At 39.3% G+C, this 17,997-nt stretch overlaps 5 protein-coding genes across 5 annotated transcripts; 2 read left to right on the top strand and 3 right to left on the bottom strand.

Moving 5' to 3' along the window:
• Positions 1 to 131: 131 nt before the first annotated feature.
• On the top strand, positions 132 to 904 carry TRIREDRAFT_52476 (uncharacterized protein). Its single transcript, XM_006969476.1, has 3 exons — positions 132 to 396; positions 458 to 654; positions 725 to 904. The coding sequence occupies exons 1-3, from the start codon at positions 223 to 225 to the stop codon at positions 780 to 782; spliced, it is 429 nt and encodes a 142-aa protein (XP_006969538.1). The 5' UTR covers positions 132 to 222; the 3' UTR covers positions 783 to 904.
• A 1,348-nt stretch (positions 905 to 2,252) lies between these two features.
• On the top strand, positions 2,253 to 9,204 carry TRIREDRAFT_82208 (uncharacterized protein; the record flags this gene model as incomplete). Its single annotated transcript, XM_006969475.1, has 8 exons — positions 2,253 to 2,581; positions 2,634 to 2,934; positions 2,988 to 3,975; positions 4,041 to 4,122; positions 4,185 to 4,330; positions 4,392 to 6,613; positions 6,693 to 7,451; positions 7,507 to 9,204. 8 exons carry the CDS (start codon positions 2,253 to 2,255, stop codon positions 9,118 to 9,120), a joined length of 6,441 nt encoding a protein of 2,146 aa, XP_006969537.1. The 3' UTR covers positions 9,121 to 9,204.
• Positions 9,205 to 9,366: 162 nt separating this feature from the next.
• On the bottom strand, positions 9,367 to 9,818 carry TRIREDRAFT_112105 (uncharacterized protein; the record flags this gene model as incomplete). The annotated part of the gene is made up of 3 exons (XM_006969450.1): positions 9,367 to 9,522; positions 9,580 to 9,690; positions 9,753 to 9,818. The coding sequence occupies 3 exons, from the start codon at positions 9,816 to 9,818 to the stop codon at positions 9,367 to 9,369; spliced, it is 333 nt and encodes a 110-aa protein (XP_006969512.1).
• Positions 9,819 to 10,227: 409 nt separating this feature from the next.
• TRIREDRAFT_112104 (uncharacterized protein) lies at positions 10,228 to 11,685 on the bottom strand (the record flags this gene model as incomplete). The annotated part of the gene is made up of 2 exons (XM_006969449.1): positions 10,228 to 11,357; positions 11,592 to 11,685. 2 exons carry the CDS (start codon positions 11,683 to 11,685, stop codon positions 10,228 to 10,230), a joined length of 1,224 nt encoding a protein of 407 aa, XP_006969511.1.
• A 712-nt stretch (positions 11,686 to 12,397) lies between these two features.
• Positions 12,398 to 17,588, bottom strand: TRIREDRAFT_112103 (uncharacterized protein; the record flags this gene model as incomplete). Its single annotated transcript, XM_006969448.1, has 39 exons — positions 12,398 to 12,419; positions 12,997 to 13,010; positions 13,168 to 13,175; positions 13,238 to 13,255; positions 13,312 to 13,323; positions 13,386 to 13,403; positions 13,469 to 13,480; positions 13,543 to 13,554; positions 13,617 to 13,628; positions 13,663 to 13,674; positions 13,737 to 13,748; positions 13,857 to 13,868; positions 14,014 to 14,025; positions 14,097 to 14,114; positions 14,171 to 14,188; positions 14,254 to 14,265; positions 14,374 to 14,391; positions 14,642 to 14,653; positions 14,836 to 14,847; positions 14,919 to 14,936; positions 15,104 to 15,115; positions 15,187 to 15,198; positions 15,229 to 15,235; positions 15,265 to 15,272; positions 15,335 to 15,352; positions 15,418 to 15,429; positions 15,501 to 15,504; positions 15,579 to 15,586; positions 15,649 to 15,660; positions 15,732 to 15,743; positions 15,889 to 15,900; positions 15,972 to 15,983; positions 16,046 to 16,057; positions 16,120 to 16,123; positions 16,634 to 16,643; positions 16,833 to 16,883; positions 16,992 to 17,012; positions 17,326 to 17,345; positions 17,583 to 17,588. Coding segments are annotated over 39 exons (537 nt in total), but the record flags the coding sequence as incomplete, so codon positions are not given.
• Positions 17,589 to 17,997: the final 409 nt, after the last annotated feature.

The raw sequence follows: 17,997 nt of genomic DNA, 5'->3' as shown, positions 1-17,997 counted from the left end.
CATGAGACAGCTGAACACATGCTTCCGGTGAATGCAGCATTGCGTCGCACGGCACAGCTCCTCTGATCCCGGTGTTATTAAATGCCATGCTCATGACTTCTCTTAACTTGATGCTTCCAAACAATTCATCAACTCAGCTATAAGCCCATTGATCGCGTCATCGATTTTGCAAGCGCACACTTGTTCCCTCAACGCGAAGCATTCAGCACACCGAATTCCGAAATGGCCATCTCAGACTCCCCTCTCCCAGAATCGCAGCAGCTCCTATGTCTCACCATCACTGCTTATCGTAAACCGGGACTGAGCGAGAGTGCCTATCGAGAGTACATGACGAAGACTCATGCTCCTTTAGTTAGCGGACTGATGAAGGAATATGGGATCGTGCGATATAACATGGTAAGCCGCTTGTTCTTGCCTGACATTACCTACTTTCCCTAACATGCTAATGATGCAATAGACCCATAACGACAGCACAAGTCGGCCCTTGCTTTTCCAGCTATATGACCCCGAATTCTCCAAGCTGTCCGACTATGACTGCATCGTGCAGTTTGTGTTTCGGAAGATGGAGGACTTCCTACGGATGAAGGCCGATCCACGCTTCTTGGAAAAGGTCGCCCCTGATCACAAGAACTTTGCCGATACTTCAAGATCGACGTGAGTCATTATACCTATCTGACCAAGTAACAGTACCTCCCGCGAGACGCTGACAGTCGCATGGCTATAGTATGACCATTGGCTACTTTGAAGAATTCCTGGACAATGGAGAGCTTGTGTCTAAATAGAACTAGTCACCCTTGGCAGCTGGGAAAACAAAGGTTTAGGAAGATGGGGAACTAGCTGCCTTGCGTCTTCAGGAATGTGTAACAGTCAGTCTTGCTAGGAGAGATATACGAAGCTCCTATAGATGCTAATCACTGCTTGATCCCTACAATAAGATTTTGCCAGATAGTACCTAAAAATGTATGATACGAACTGTCTAGTAAGTGACGGGTAACCTGTAAGTGTGTCTGCTTGACATAAACATACTGCCCCAATGGCCGAATGTTCTAGCGTGGCATATTTTCAAAGACCTTACAATTAGCTGCTATAGACCAGCTCTCTATCTCAGCTACAAGTTGCCTAAACAACCACTACCTACATTCGAAATCTGTTCAACTTAAACAGTGCAAAACCCACTTCATGTAATCTTGTGGCGTAGGTTCCGAAGTCGCCCAAGGGATTGAATTTAGGCAGGATTCAAGTTCCCTGTTCTCCATATGATAGATCAACACTGCTAAACTGTGATAGCTGCTGACGATACACTTTCCCACAGTATTTAGAGTTACTGCGTACCTGGTATACATAGGTACGCATGGAGACAACAGGAGGTGATCACATGCAACCTTAGGTTGGTATGGAATGCGGACCAAGTTGGATAGTTAGTTGTACAGAGCAACGGAGCTATATTTGGAGCACCCGTTTTCAGTCCAGGGCAATTACTATTTGCAGTTAGGGAGGTTCTTTAAGTCTGGCCGACACAAATCGGTGTGGTGGGAACTAGTTGGTCTAGTCAATTCCGGTGATGGAAGAGTCCCACGGCAGAACTGGATAGTATCGGAAGATAACTACAGATACTAGTACCGTAAGAGTTTCGCACACGATCCTGCCAAGTGTAAACAGCCAATAACAAACGTGAAAGGAAGAGAACCTATGACATTCCGCTCTAAGAAAGTCCCAGCCTCATTTCAAAAAATATCCGAGATCACATCACTGACTTCAGTCTCCACGGCAGTAAAGGCGCAATATTGCATCGTGTTACACACCAGTACGGGCGGCATTATTGCATCGTGATACACAATAGTACGGGCGGCAATATTGCTGGGCGGCAATATTGCATCGTTGTACATTACAATACGGGCGCATTATTGCATCGTGATACACGACAGTGCGGGCCGCAACGCTGCATCGTGATCTTGAGCCGTTCTCGGCATGAGCTGATCGTAAGTTTGGCTTTTATCTCTGCCTTATGGGGCTCTGAAAGCGTATGGTGGCTGGGTCTCAGTTTGAGACAATGAGATCACCACTTCGGGGCACATGCAATGATTTGGAATGTACCTCGTTCTCACCGTGTATTGCACTGTCCTGATGGTATATTACTTAAACTATCTAAACACCGGGGAGGACGACGAAGAGGGTGATAGCTGGACTTGACCTCCAGCCTTTTGAGTCAGTTTTGGCTTATGCGTTACGCAATGCTGGATTCAACGTCTGCCATGGAAAGCACGACGATCTACCAATCCGATGCCGAGATTCGCTCAGTTCGGGTTATCGTCTTTGGAGATCAGAGTAGCTGTAGCCTTTCGAAGCTGCAGCAGCTGCTGTTGAAGAAGGACAGCCCCTACTTGACATCTTTCATCGACCGGGTCAATCACACCTTGAGACATGAGGTGGCTCGGCTTACGACTGCAGAGCGACAATCATTTCCAGCCTTCTGTAGCATCCAAAACCTTGTCTCTCGCGTCTTGAAAACCGACAAACACACCGAGAATGCGGCGGTAGAGAGTACCTTGGCAACTGTCTATCAGTTGTGCTGTTTCTTCAGGTGAGAATGCCAATGGCAGTGCCGGTGTAGTGAGAAGCTAACAAGAACGCAGTCACTTCGGTAACGGCCAAGAAACGTACCCAACAGGGCCAGATACGCACGTCTCCGGATTGTGCATTGGAGCATTAGCCGCGGCAGCAGTCAGTTCCTCGCGGTCACTTGGCGAACTGGTGGAGGCGGGAATCGATGCAGTTCGTGTGTCACTGAGAGTAGGTCTGTTGGTTGCCAGAACTGCCGCTTTGTTCGGCCAGCCACAATCAACCGGCACCTCATCTTGGTCATATGTTGTCCCCGAATCACAGATCCCACTGGCTTTTGCGGAAAAGGCCATCTCGTCGTATAATGATGAATCTGTGAGTTGCTATGACTATGCCTTCTCTAGATATGAAAATGGCTAATAGAACAGAACATCCCCCCTCTGTCTTCGCCATACATCAGTGCGAAGGGTCAGAATTCCTGGACACTCAGCGGTCCACCAGCAGTTGTGCAGCACTTCCTACAGTCTTCGCAGTTTTCGGGAAAGCTGAAGATTACGCCGATCGCTGTACATGCTCCGTATCATGCGTCGCACATCTTCTCCGTCCGAGACATTGAACAACTGCTTCGGGATGTTGGATCGGTCAGCGGCCTCACGAGCAAACTGCCCTTCATCCCAAGTTCTACCGAGCGAAGCCCTCTTCAAGGGGCTCAGTTCCAGGATTTACTACAACACGTCCTCGAGGGTATTCTCATCCAGCCGCTAGACTTGAGAGAGGCTGCCGAGAACATACAAAAGGTGTTTGAGGCCGCAGGCCCCACTGGCCAATGCGCGTTGCTTCCAGTGTCAACAAGCGTTTGCTCAAGTCTCAAGGTCTCATTTCCGCCACCGCTCTCGAGGCGCGTCGCTGTCCTCGACAGCATCACGGAAGGCATTGCGGTAAGCACAGTGTCGAATCCTCCGGGCACCGGTAGACCAGCCGACTCCAAGATTGCCATTGTGGGCATGTCCGGAAGATTCCCCGAATCTGCAGATGTTGAAGCGTTCTGGGACCTTCTTTACCAAGGGCTTGACGTCCATCGACGAGTGCCAGCAGACAGATACAACGCAGAGCTATACTATGACCCGACTGGCAAGCGGAAGAATACAAGCAAGATCATGCATGGTTGCTGGATTAATGAGCCTGGACTGTTTGACGCAAAGTTCTTCAACATCTCTCCAAAAGAAGCTGAGCAATCCGATCCTGGCCAGCGCCTGGCCCTGGCGACCGCGTATGAGGCGCTTGAGATGGCAGGCATCGTTGCTGATAGAACGCCGTCAACACAACGTGACCGTGTGGGCGTCTTTTACGGCATGACGAGTGACGACTACAGAGAAGTCAGTTGTGGCCAGAACGTGGACACATATTTCATCCCAGGTAAGTACCAACCCCGAACTACGAATTGTCGATAGGCCAGTGTATCAAATGCTTACTTGGCTCAGGTGGAAATCGAGCCTTTACACCAGGCAAGATCAATTATTTCTTCAAATACTGCGGCCCATCGGTCAGTGTTGACACTGCATGGTAAGTTGAACATTCCAGAAGCCCCCATACAAAAGCCTCTGGCTCTGACTCTGCATGATTAGCTCTTCAAGTCTTGCGGCCATTCACTTAGCTTGCAACTCCATCTGGCGAAATGAATGTGATACAGCCGTTGCAGGTGGTACCAATGTCATGTCGAACCCTGACAGTTTTGCGGGATTGGATCGCGGACATTTTCTGTCAAGAACCGGTACGTTTTGCAAATGGACCACTTGAAACTCAGCAGCAGCTGACAACATTCCTGTCGATAGGCAATTGCAATACGTTTGACGACGCAGCCGACGGTTACTGTCGAGCAGACGCAGTCGGCACTGTCGTCCTGAAAAGGCTTGAAGATGCGGTGGCAGACCATGATCCTATCCTTGGAGTCATTCTAGGTGCTCACACTAACCACTCTGCTGAGTCTGTTTCTATTACACGGCCGCACTGCGGAGCGCAAGAGGAAATCTTTTCCAAGATACTTACTGAGTCCGGCGTCCATCCCCATCACGTCAGCTACATCGAAATGCACGGGACTGGAACTCAGGCCGGCGATGCGACTGAAATGGCGTCAGTTCTCAAAGTATTCGCTCCCTCACCAACCGCTGGAAGATTGCCCCATGAGAGCCTTTATTTGGGATCGACGAAAGCCAACGTCGGCCATTCTGAGTCTGCCTCTGGGGTCACTGCCCTGATCAAGGTTTTGTTGATGATGCAGAAGAGCCTGATTCCTCCGCACTGCGGTATCAAGGGAAAGATTAACCACAAATTCCCCACCGACCTTGATAAACGCAATGTCCATATTGCCAAAGCAGTGACAGAGTGGAGGCGGCGTGAGGAACTCAACAACATCCGCCGTGCCTTTGTAAACAACTTCTCTGCTGCCGGCGGCAACACTGCATTGCTGCTGGAGGACTATCCTGAACTCACAACGACCGCCTCATCTCAGGATCCTCGAACGGCTCACGTGGTGACAATATCCGCAAAGTCTATCCCGTCTCTCAAGGGGAATTTGGCAAAGCTCAGAGACTTCGTTCGACGACAGTCGCAAACAGAGGGATTTTTCGCCAAGCTGTCTTATACAACCACCGCTCGCCGGATGCACCATCCGTTTCGCGTTGCTATTTCGGCTGCAAACTGCGAGCAGCTGTTGAGCGCTCTGGAGCAAGAGGTGAATCGAGACGATCACAAACGATCCACAGAAGCACCTGTCGCTTTCGCCTTCAGCGGCCAAGGCTCACAGTACAGCGCTATGGGCCAGCATCTCTTACAATTTGCCAGCTTTCGAGATGAGATTGACTCTTACGACCGCTTGGCGCAACGGCATGGGTTCCCCTCCATCCTGCCGCTTATTGATGGCTCATCCAACATTGACGACCTTGAGCCGCTCGTTGTCCAATTGGGTACTACGTGTGTGCAGATGGCACTCGCCAGCTTTTGGATGTCGTTGGGAATGCAGCCGGCTTATGTCGTCGGTCACAGCCTGGGTCACTACGCCGCACTGAAAGTCGCGGGCGTTCTTACAGCAAGCGATACCATTTACCTGGTAGGCATGAGAGCCCGGCTACTTCAGGAGAAGTGCAGCAGAGGAAGCCATGCGATGCTGGCAATCCGAAGCAGCGTCGATCAGATCCAGCCATATCTGGATGCAGCCCTTCATGACGTTGCGTGCATCAACGGACCTCAAGATACCGTCGTTAGTGGCTGTGTAGATGAAATCTCGAGTCTTGCTCAGAAGCTTACGGACAATGGCGTCAAGGCCACGAGGGTCGAAGTTCCGTTTGCGTTCCACTCGGCCCAGGTCGATCCAGTGTTGGATGAACTCGAGGCCATTGCTTCTCACGTCACGTTCCACTCTCCGCGCGTTCCAATCGGTTGTCCCCTGTTGGGCAAGACGTTCCACATTGGGGAGACGCCATCGTTTGACGCAAAGCACATCAGTCGTCACTGCAGAGAAGCCGTCAACTTCCGCGGCATTCTGCAGTCAGCCAAAGAAGAGGGCGTAATTTCCGAAAAGACGACCTGGATTGAGGTGGGACCACACACTGTCTGCTCCAACCTCGTCAAGGCCAATCTTGGGCAAGATATCACCGCTGTTCCTTCGTTAGTGCGCAAAAAAGACGGCTGGCAGGTACTCACTTCAAGCCTCGCAACTTTGTACTGCCGAGGATTGTCCATCACTTGGGACGAGTATCACCGCGACTTTGAGGCATGCAAAGAGGTATTGACCTTGCCAGCTTATAGCTGGGATAACAAGAGGTACTGGATTGAATATGTGCATGACTGGTTGCTCACACGGGGCGACCCTCCTGTTGAACCGGCCGCCCCAATGCAAGCGCCTTCGACATTCTCAACTGCCTCGGTGCATCGGATTGTCAATGAGGTCGCAGACAAAGGAAAGCTCACCATCACGGCGGAGTGCGAATTTACAAACGAGCAGTTGCGTGAAGTCGTATATGGCCATGTTGTCAATGGCAACCGAGTTTGTACGTCGGTAAGTATCTAGCCTCCCTCCCTCCTACCTTATCCTTCCCACACTTGTGCCTCATTGGATCTCTCTAACAATAGCATAGTCATTATACACGGACTTTGGGGTTACCTTGGGTAATTACATTCTGGAGAAACATCGTGTGGATCTCAAAGACCACTCGGTAGATGTCCAGAAAATGGTTGTTCATAAAGCCCTAGTCCACAAAGAGGGTCAACCAATGCTTCTTAGGATCGAGGTCACTCATGATGTAACTCTCGGAAAGGACGCATCGATGTCCATTTACAGCATCAATCCCATGGGCAAGAAGACAGCCGACCATGCACAATGCACACTCTCCTTTGGGCAGCCCAAGGTTTGGCTCAAGAACTGGGATGGTACCCTATACTACGTTGAGCGCAGCATCGAGTGGCTCAAGGGGAAAGCCGATCAGGGTCTCAACAGTCGTCTCTCCTCCGGCGTGATATATAAGCTCTTTTCCAGTCTGGTCGACTACAGTCAGGCTTATAAAGGCATGCAAGAGGCCATTGTCGATGCCGAAGACTTTGAAGCTACTGCTCTGGTCCAGTTCCAAGTTGACGAGGGCAGTTTCCATTGCAATCCGATGTGGATCGACAGCTGTGGTCAGCTTGCTGGATTTCTGATGAACGGTCATTCGAAGACGCCCAAAGACCAGGTTTTCATCAACCATGGCTGGCAATCGTTCAGAATGGTGAGGAAGTTCCGCAAAGACCAGACATATCGCACATATGTCAGGATGCGACCTGTTGAAGGAACCCTCTATGCCGGAGACGTTTATATCTTCGATGATGATGGGATCGTTGGCGTCTGCGGTAGCATTACTGTAAGTTTGGCCCTACAAAGCCATCCAGAATCTTCGGTTACTAACCTGTGCGCAGTTCCAAGGTATTTCTCGAAAGGTACTGAACTCGGCAATGCCACCTCCGAAATCTGCGGACGAGCCTCAAGTGCAGACACGTTCTGTGGTAAGAACGGAGCCTCCAAAGAAGATGGCGGCACCAATTCCGACTGCCCAGATTGAACCGCAGAAGCTCGAGGCGGCTCTGAAGTCTGCTTCTGCTGCGGCGGTTGCAAAGGATCCCCTGCAGGCCGTTATCAAGATTTTGTCTGAGGAGATTGGTATCCCCTTGGGCAGTATCCAGGATGATCTTGCCTTTGCAGACTACGGAGTTGATTCGCTCCTGTCTCTCACGATCTCTGGGCGACTTCGCGAGGAGCTTGATTTGGACGTTGAATCGTCGGTCTTTGAGGCTTGCGCCACATTTGCTGATTTCATCGCTCATCTTGGCTTGACCAGTTCCCCGTCTGACCAGTCTTCCGAGCAGTCAAGCGTCTTTGAGATGGTCTCTCCACCCAGCGACAGCTCGGATGCCATGACCAGCAACGCCATCACGACTCCAACCGGAAGTTTACCCGAATCGGTGTCTGGCAGCATCTGCAAAGACGTGTGTGCTATTCTGGCAGAGGAGATTGGCGTGTCCGCTACTGACATCACTAATAATGCAAACCTTGGTGAACTGGGTATGGACTCGCTTATGTCGCTGACAGTGCTCGGCCGCCTCCGCGAAGAGCTGGACATTGAGCTGGACGCCGACTTTTTTGTAACCCACCCCAACTACGACTCCTTCAAGGTCTTCTTCCAGCCAGCTGCCAAGGAACAAGTTGAGCCAGAGCCGCTGGCCGAACTGAAGCAGTATCGGGCAACTTCAACACTGCTGCAGGGCAGCCCCAAGTCTGCGCTTTATACTCTATTTCTCCTCCCAGATGGATCTGGTTCCGCCACCTCATACGCCCCCATCAACGCAATTGGCAAAGAAGTCTGTGTCTACGGCCTCACTTGTCCCTGGCTGAAGTCGGCCGACAAACTGGTTCAGTTCGGTCTGAAAGGACTGGCTGCTCTTTACGTCGAAGAGATTAGACGCCGAGTGCCACATGGACCGTATAATCTGGGAGGCTGGTCCGCGGGCGGTATTTGCGCTTATGAAGCAGCAATCAGATTGACACGAGATGGTGAAAAGGTCGAACGCCTGATTCTCCTCGATTCGCCGAATCCGATTGGACTGGAGAAGCTTCCACCGCGACTCTTCGACTTCGTCAACGGCCTAGGACTGTTTGGAGATGGGAAGGCGCCAGACTGGCTACTCGCACACTTCCTTGCATTCATCGATGCACTCGATGACTGGAAACCAGTGCCATGGGACAAGGCGCTCGGTGGCAAAGCACCACCGCCAAAGACACACATACTCTGGGCCGAGGATGGTCTTTGCAAGGGCACTACCGAACGCCCGGAATACAGAGACGACGATCCCCGAGAGATGCGATGGCTTCTTGAAAATCGAACGAATTTCGGAGGGAACAATTGGGATATCTTGCTTGGTAGTGAGAACCTTTTGATTGGCCGTATACAGGATGCAAATCATTTCACGATGCTGCATAAGGGTAAGAACACAGAGCGTGTTGCAGAGTTTATCAAGAGTGCTTTCTCAAAGTAAAGGACTTGGAAAAGCTTGTAACCGGAATTTCCCTTACGTAAAAGAACTAATCATAAAGTTATAAATATATTCTATTTACCAGAAAGCAAACTACATGAGACGAAGATCTAAGCTAGTAAAAGAAGCATCAATATGTATTAGCACTACTAACACTATAAAGGACAACTATATATAACATATATGCGTGAGTGCGTGTGTATCTTATTCATCTCCCCGAGTGGCTGAGTGAGTAATAAAAGCAGAGCTCTAGTAGACCCTATCAGCAAAGTCAACCACGATTGCTTTCTCAACCAGGCCGCCAATGCTCTTGACAAAAGCCTGATGAGCAGGGTCCGTCTTAACATAATAGTCTCGATCCTCCGCAGAGTTGAATTCCACGACAAATCCATGGGTAATGCCATTCTTCCATAGCTGTCAGTACACGAACAGAGCTACAGGCTTACTACGGTTGTCCCATACCTGCAATCCCTCAGGAGAGTTGTCCTGGCCACCCTTTAATGAGGCGATGTATGGAGTGTTTGTTGTTGGGTGGATGCAATTGTCCTTGAGTGCAAGAAAGCGACTGCAAGCCTGGGATGATTGTGTGAGCTTTGGCACCAGATGTAGGCTTGAGGGATAAGTATGATACGAACCGCTTTCACATCCTCAGGCTTCACGTCCGCCTTCATCTGGAAGAGCACGGTATGCGTGATACTCATGGCTGCGGGGGTAGTATGGAGCAAGATTCTATGAGGCGGGAAGAAAACCAGTGACACAAAGTAAATGAATATAATAAAGAATAAAACCACGACTGGGCAACTTCTGATCATTGCAGGAATAAGATGAATGTTAGCCACGGTGAGCGGTTAAGCTAGAGACAGAGAGGAACTTCCCCTCATGCAAGTGCCAGAACTCCACCACTTACGTTGCAAACATAAGTAATACCACCAGGATCGTTTTAGCTGCCGGCCAAACCCCGCTGACTCGCCATCGCTGCTGAGAAATAGCGGTTCAAACCATATAGAATATCCCAACTGCATGCATAAAGTAGTAATGCTATTGGGAGTAATTTCGGCAAGTGAGAGGTGGGGGAACCGTCTAACACCACGACTCCATGCGCAGGCCTATCTATATCTTTCCAGCTTGTTGAGCAATCTGGATAGCCTGCAATATCGTCTGGATGGTAGCCAGCGAAATACTTAAACCCCCAAACAAGGCGACCAGCCAAAAGGTCCAAAATTGTAAAGTGTCTCGTCGATCACGGAGGAGTCCCGACATTGACCTCGGTCTGCCCCCGCTCAGTTCCTTTGCCAGCAACTCAACTCTCTCATATAAAACAGGGAAGTCCCGCGCCGCATAATAAACTCGGCGGTCCCTCGGCAGCAAGTTTGCATGGTAAGCATCATGACTGAGCTGGCGCTGTCCACAAAGGACGTGCAGAAGGGTGTCGGGCTGGGGAAACGGCAAGTTGGCTGAGTCAAAGACGAGCCGGAAAAACTTTCTGGACTTTTCGCATTGGCCGAATAGCAATCGGTATGACAGGAGAATCTCTTCCAGTAGATGAGCAATGTCATCTTCGTCAGCGCGAGGATCTACTCCGTTTCTCTCAGTGCTGGCAAACGCAAAGATGGTGCCGCTGCGTGATTCCAGCTGAGAAGCGCAGATTGACGGAAAGCAGAATATGGAAAGCGTGCGACTTGACTTGTCGTAGTCGAGATGTAGCGCAATCGAGTCAACCCAGCGGAAACGCACGCCTAGCAGCGTATGTAACAAGTAGGCATTCACCTCGCTTGGGTACAGCGCGGCCCAAGAAGCGGCGGTCTTGCTCGTCTCGACTGCAAATTGAGTGCTGCTACTGGAGCGGGCGGGCAGGAGGTTTCCGAAGCATTTCAGCAGGACGAACAATGGGCGAACGCACATGTCGGCTGGCACATTGTACACGTCGAAGACTAGACCAGAATCTGGACCGTTGCCGTCATGATTGGCCAGCTTATCGGGGCTGCAGACGTTAAATTCCGGCTGGTAGACCATGGATTTCCACCCCAGGGCTGAGAAAACAAGGAGTTGCATTGCGTTGAAGGTTTCGCAGTCCTCGCTGTTGTCATCAAATACCTCTAATTCCTGGAGGTGCTCAACCACATCGTTGATGCCACAGCTGCGGTTTTCGCGAAGGTAAGATTCAACATGGCCACAAACACTATTGAAGGCTGCTATGTCTCGAACTGATTTGCCCTGAGTTCGGAGGCTTGCGACAGTTGCTGGTAAATTAAGCAGGCGGCTCGACAGCCAAGAGCAATACCAATCCAGGTCGATAGCCTTTTCCTGGTGCCTTGTCGCAAGGGCGTTCCCAGCAATGGGTATTTTCCCATTTAGTTTTGGAGGTCTGATGATTGACGGTCGCCTCCTCCTCTATGCCATTCCGCTGTTATAGTCCGCGGTTTTTGTTTGCTTATTGGTCATGATGCGGACAAGAGGCGATAGGCTGGACTGACCTTGGGCCAACCTTCTCCTAAACAGACGCCTCGTGTCTTTTCCTGAGCCGACTGAAGCCTTCTCGCAATCCTTCGCCTGTATCGCTTTGTCCATTACCCTGGTTAAGTTTTGCGGTGTTTAGGAGAGAAAGCTCGGTCCTTAGTCTGGAATGGCATTGCAACCTCTTTTCTCTCCTACCCCTGGCTGGCTGAGTTACTGCATGAGATGCTTAGGGATAAGTACATATAGGTAGGCACCTAGATAAGAAAGCGCCCCTAAACCCTGCAGCAAGCTAAGGTATCTCTCCCCTAATCTTTCTATAATTAAAATTGCTTATTATTATATTTAATATCTTTATATATAATATAAGGAAATAAAAATAAGAAGAATCTAAAACTCTTTAAAAAAAGCAGGGGCAATTATAAAGCTTTAAGACTCCTTTATAAGTATATTAGTATTCTTTAGCATGCTATTATATAAGCAGGATAGTCCTTAATAGTTAGTAAGTAAGTACCTAGGTTATAGGACTGTTTTAAATATAAAAATATAATATTATAATAAAGGGAAGTAGAGCTTATTTCTAGCTATAAATATAATATAAAATAATTCTACTTCTCTTCCCCTTAGCTAATTATAAATATTAATATATATTAAGTAAGGAGATTTATCTTACTTTTTAGTAATATAGCTTATATTAGCTAACTGCTTTAATTAGGACTTATTTATATATTACTTATATATATTAATAAGCCTATTAACTTTTAATATATTTATTAAATCCCTTACTTTTAGGCTAGGAGCTAAAAGTAGTATAAAGCCTACTAGTTTAATTAGCCCCTTTTAGTAAGCTATTATAAAAAAGTATTATATTAAATTAGTAAAAAAAGGCATTAAGTCCTTTATTATTAATAAAGATTTTTAAAAGATTTAGAGTTTAAATAAACTTATTATATAAATTAAGGCTATAAGTAAGAGGCAGGCTACTTAGTTTACTATATAAACCTAGTCCTTAGCTTAGCTTAGGCTTATTTTACTAAGCCTTAATAACTTTATAGCTTTTACTTTATAGCTTATAAAAATAAATAATAAAGCTATTACTATACTTTAAGGTTTAATTAAATTAATTATTAAGGTTAGTATTAATTATATTTTATTTATAAAGTAAAAGTTAAAGTAAAAAGAGAAAAATTTTTTTTTAAATCTTAAGTTAAAATAAATATAAAAAATATAATAAAATCTATTAAAAAATTTATATTTTAAAACTTCTTTTTAATTTTTAATAGTATTTTTTTAAAATTAATTATAAAATATTTAAAACTTTTATATTAAAATACCTTTAGCTTAATATTATATAACTTAATAAAAAATATATTTTAAATATAATATAAATTAAAAATTTACTAAGCCTAAATAAAAAAACCTTACTTAATAAAAAATACCTTTTTAATTAGTTTAGCTTAGTTTTTTAATTAATAAAAATTATAAAGTAAAAACTAGTCTTATAAGTTTAAGTTAAAAATTCTTTACCTAAATAAAAATTTCTTGCCTGCCTTAAATTCTTTACTTAAATAAAAATATCTAGCCTAACTTACCTACCTTAAATTCTTTACTTAAATAAAGATTTCTTATCTAACTTAAATTCTTTACTTAAATAAAGATTTCTTACTAAACTTAAATTCTTTACCTAAATAAAGATTTCTTACCTAATTTAAATTCTTTACCTAAATAAAGATTTCTTACTAAACCTAAATTCTTTACTTAAATAAAAATATTTAGCTAAACTTAAATTCTTTACTTAAATAAAGATTTCTTACCTAACTTAAATTCTTTACCTAAATAAAAATATTTAGCCTAACTTACTTACCTTAAATTCTTTACCTAAATAAAAATTTCTTACCTAACTTAAATTCTTTACTTAAATAAAGATTTCTTACCTGCCTTAAATTCTTTACTTAAATAAAAATTTCTTACCTAACTTAAATTCTTTACTTAAATAAAGATTTCTTACCTAACCTAGATTCTTTACTTAAATAAAGATTTCTTACTAAACTTAAATTCTTTACTTAAATAAAAATATTTAGCTTAACTTACTTACCTTAAATTCTTTACTTAAATAAAGATTTCTTACTTAACTTAAATTCTTTACTTAAATAAAGATTTCTTACCTAACTTAAATTCTTTACTTAAATAAAAATATCTAGCTAAACTTAAATTCTTTACTTAAATAAAAATATCTAGCCTAACTTATTTACCTTAAATTCTTTACCTAAATAAAGATTTCTTACCTAACTTAAATTCTTTACTTAAATAAAGATTTCTTACTAAACCTAAATTTTTTACTTAAATAAAAATATCTAGCTAAACTTAAATTCTTTACTTAAATAAAAATATCTAGCTTAACTTAAATTCTTTACTTAAATAAAAATATCTAGCCTAACTTACTTACCTTAAATTCTTTACTTAAATAAAAATTTTTTACTTAACCTAGATTCTTTACTTAAATAAAAATATCTAGCCTAACTTACCTACCTTAAATTCTTTACCTAAATAAAGATTTTTTACCTAACTTAAATTCTTTACTTAAATAAAGATTTCTTACTAAATATAAATTCTTTACCTAAATAAAAATATTTAGCCTAACTTACTTACCTTAAATTCTTTACCTAAATAAAGATTTCTTACTTAACTTAAATTCTTTATTTAAATAAAGATTTTTTACTAAACCTAAATTCTTTATTTAAATAAAAATATTTAACTAAACTTAAATTCTTTACCTAAATAAAAATATTTAGCTTAATTTACCTGCCTTAAATTCTTTACCTAAATAAAGATTTCTTATTTAACTTAAATTCTTTACTTAAATAAAAATTTCTTATTAAACTTAAATTCTTTATTTAAATAAAGATATTTAGCCTGCTTTAAATTCTTTACCTAAATAAAGATTTCTTACTTAACTTAAATTCTTTACTTAAATAAAGATTTCTTACTTAACCTAGATTCTTTACTTAAATAAAGATTTTTTACTAAACTTAAATTCTTTACTTAAATAAAGATATTTAGCCTAACTTACCTACCTTAAATTCTTTACTTAAATAAAGATTTCTTACTTAACTTAAATTCTTTACCTAAATAAAAATTTCTTATTAAACTTAAATTCTTTACTTAAATAAAAATATCTAGCTAAACTTAAATTCTTTACTTAAATAAAAATATCTAGCCTAACTTAAATTCTTTACTTAAATAAAAATATCTAGCCTAACTTACTTACTTTAAATTCTTTACTTAAATAAAGATTTCTTACCTAACTTAAATTCTTTACTTAAATAAAAATATCTAGCTTAACTTACTTACTTTAAATTCTTTACCTAAATAAAGATTTCTTACTTAACTTAAATTTTTTACTTAAATAAAGATTTTTTACTAAACTTAAATTCTTTACTTAAATAAAAATATTTAGCTAAACTTAAATTCTTTACTTAAATAAAGATATTTAGCCTAACTTAAATTCTTTACTTAAATAAAGATTTCTTACTAAACTTAAATTCTTTACTTAAATAAAGATATTTAGCTAAACCTAAATTCTTTACTTAAATAAAAATATCTAGCCTAACTTACCTGCCTTAAATTCTTTACTTAAATAAAGATTTCTTACTAAACCTAAATTCTTTATTTAAATAAAAATATCTAACTTACTTTAAATTCTTTACTTAAATAAAGATTTCTTATTAAACTTAAATTCTTTACTTAAATAAAGATTTCTTACCTAACTTAAATTCTTTACCTAAATAAAGATTTCTTATTAAACTTAAATTCTTTACCTAAATAAAGATATTTAGCCTAATTTACCTGCCTTAAATTCTTTACTTAAATAAAGATTTTTTACCTAATTTAAATTCTTTACCTAAATAAAAATATTTAGCCTAACTTACCTGCCTTAAATTTTTTACTTAAATAAAGATTTCTTACCTAACTTAAATTCTTTACTTAAATAAAGATTTCTTATCTACCTTAAATTCTTTACTTAAATAAAGATTTCTTACTTAATTTAAATTTTTTACTTAAATAAAGATTTCTTACTTAACTTAAATTCTTTACTTAAATAAAGATTTCTTACTAAACTTAAATTCTTTACTTAAATAAAAATATCTAGCCTAACTTACTTAACTTAAATTCTTTACTTAAATAAAGATTTCTTACCTAACCTAAATTCTTTACTTAAATAAAGATTTCTTATCTAATTTAAATTCTTTACTTAAATAAAGATATTTAGCTAAACTTAAATTCTTTATTTAAATAAAAATATCTAGCCTAACTTACTTACCTTAAATTCTTTACTTAAATAAAGATTTCTTACTTAACTTAAATTCTTTACTTAAATAAAAATATCTAGCTTAACTTACCTACTTTAAATTCTTTACTTAAATAAAGATTTCTTACCTAACTTAAATTCTTTACCTAAATAAAGATTTCTTACCTAACTTAAATTCTTTACTTAAATAAAGATTTCTTACCTAACTTAAATTCTTTACTTAAATAAAGATTTCTTACCTACCTTAAATACCTTACTATATTAAACCCTTATTTTAAATAAAGGTTTTATTATAAAATAATTTTTTTTTCCTTATTTACAGGTGCTTTATACCTAGGGTTAAGAGAGAAAAGAAAAACTTAATAAAATTTTTTTTTTCTCTTTTATTTAAGTTTACTTTTAAGCTTATAAAAAACTAACTATATATAGGCTTTTATAAATAAAAATAATACCTTTAGAATAGTTTAAGCTAGGCGGATTTTTATATATTTTTATTTAAGCTATACCTTTTTTAGTTAGCTTAAAAAAGCTAAAAAATAAAAAATAGTATTTTTATAATTTTCTCCTTAATTAAGTATAGTATTAATAAGGGGTGGGGCCTAGGACCCACTTAAATAATTGGCTTAAAATCTAGTTAGTATCCCTGCTAGTGCCTTTCCCCCTGCAATACTTAAGCTTAAAAGGTAGTAGTATAAGAATCTTTACTTATAAATAACTAGGCTATTAGTAAGTGCATTAAGCTATAAGTAGTACTATTAAAAAGCTAATTTTTTAATAGATTTTTTTATATAATTTACTATTTTATATCTAGTTTAGTTAGCTTTTTATTTAAGGAAGAAGATAAGGTATATTATTTAAGAGGTAAGGTGTAGCTTACTTAAGTAAATAATTAGCTTAAAATCCAGTTAGTATCCCTGCTAGTGTATTTACCCTTACTACTTTACTTACTTACCTTTTACTTAAGTAAGCCTTAAAGAAAAAAAAAAGTAAAAAAGGCTTTTTACTTATAAAAATTAAAGTAAAATAAAATAGCTATAAATATATAAAAAATAGCTTTAAATAGCTTATTTTTTACTAGATTTTTATATATTTTTTATATAGCTATTTTTACTTATATAAGTATTTATTTTTACTTTATAAAAAAAGTATATTATTTTATACTTATAATATAAAACTGCTATTTATTATAAAATAAAATAGCTAAAAATATATAAAAAATAGCTTTAAGTAGCTTATTAAGTATTAAAATTATATATATTTTTTATATAGCTATATTTCTTTAATAAATAGGTATTTTAAGCTTTATATATAAATATAATAATAAAATAATATATTATATAGCTTTTTATTAATAAATAAAATAGCTAAAAATATAAAAAAAATAGCTTTAAAATACTTATTTTTAATTAGAATTTTATATATTTTTAATATATAAGATCTTTTACTTTTTTATAAGCTTCCTACCCTAGATTAAATTTTTACTTTTTTTTACTATTTTACTATATCTTAAATAAAGGCTTTAAAAATATTAAAAAAATCTTTTTATATATTATAAGCTATAAGGATTATATATATATTTTTTTTTAATTTTTAAAGTAAGTATTAAAGCTAGAATTAAAGTTTTAATTTTTTAAGGCTTTATTTTAAAAAAGGCAGTAATAGCTTATAAGAGAAATTTCTCTTTTTTTTATACTAAAAGTACTTTTTTCTTAATAATAAAGTTTTAATAATTTTTACTATACCTAATTAATATAGATTTTTTTCTTTTTATAAAACTAGTCTTTTTAAGGTTATAGCTTTATTAGTTTTTTTTTAAATAATTTTTTTAATTTTTAATATTTTTATTTTTTTTTACTTTATATTATATAATAGCTTAAAAAAAATATAATAAATATATAAAAAATATTATATTATATATTATTTTTTTTTAAAATTTTATATATTTTTTATTTATTTATAAAAAGTTATATAAATATTTATTACTTAAGTATATTTTTTATATACTTTAATTTAAAATATTAATTTTAATTAATAAAATAAATTATAATAAATATATAAAAATTACTTTTATATACTTTATATATTAAATTTATTATATATACTCTTATATTAATAAT

Source organism: Trichoderma reesei (genome assembly GCF_000167675.1).
Source record: "Trichoderma reesei QM6a unplaced genomic scaffold TRIREscaffold_33, whole genome shotgun sequence".
NCBI lineage: Eukaryota > Fungi > Ascomycota > Sordariomycetes > Hypocreales > Hypocreaceae > Trichoderma > Trichoderma reesei.
Note: the sequence above shows the minus strand (reverse complement) of the source record. Positions and strands in the feature narration are given on the sequence as shown.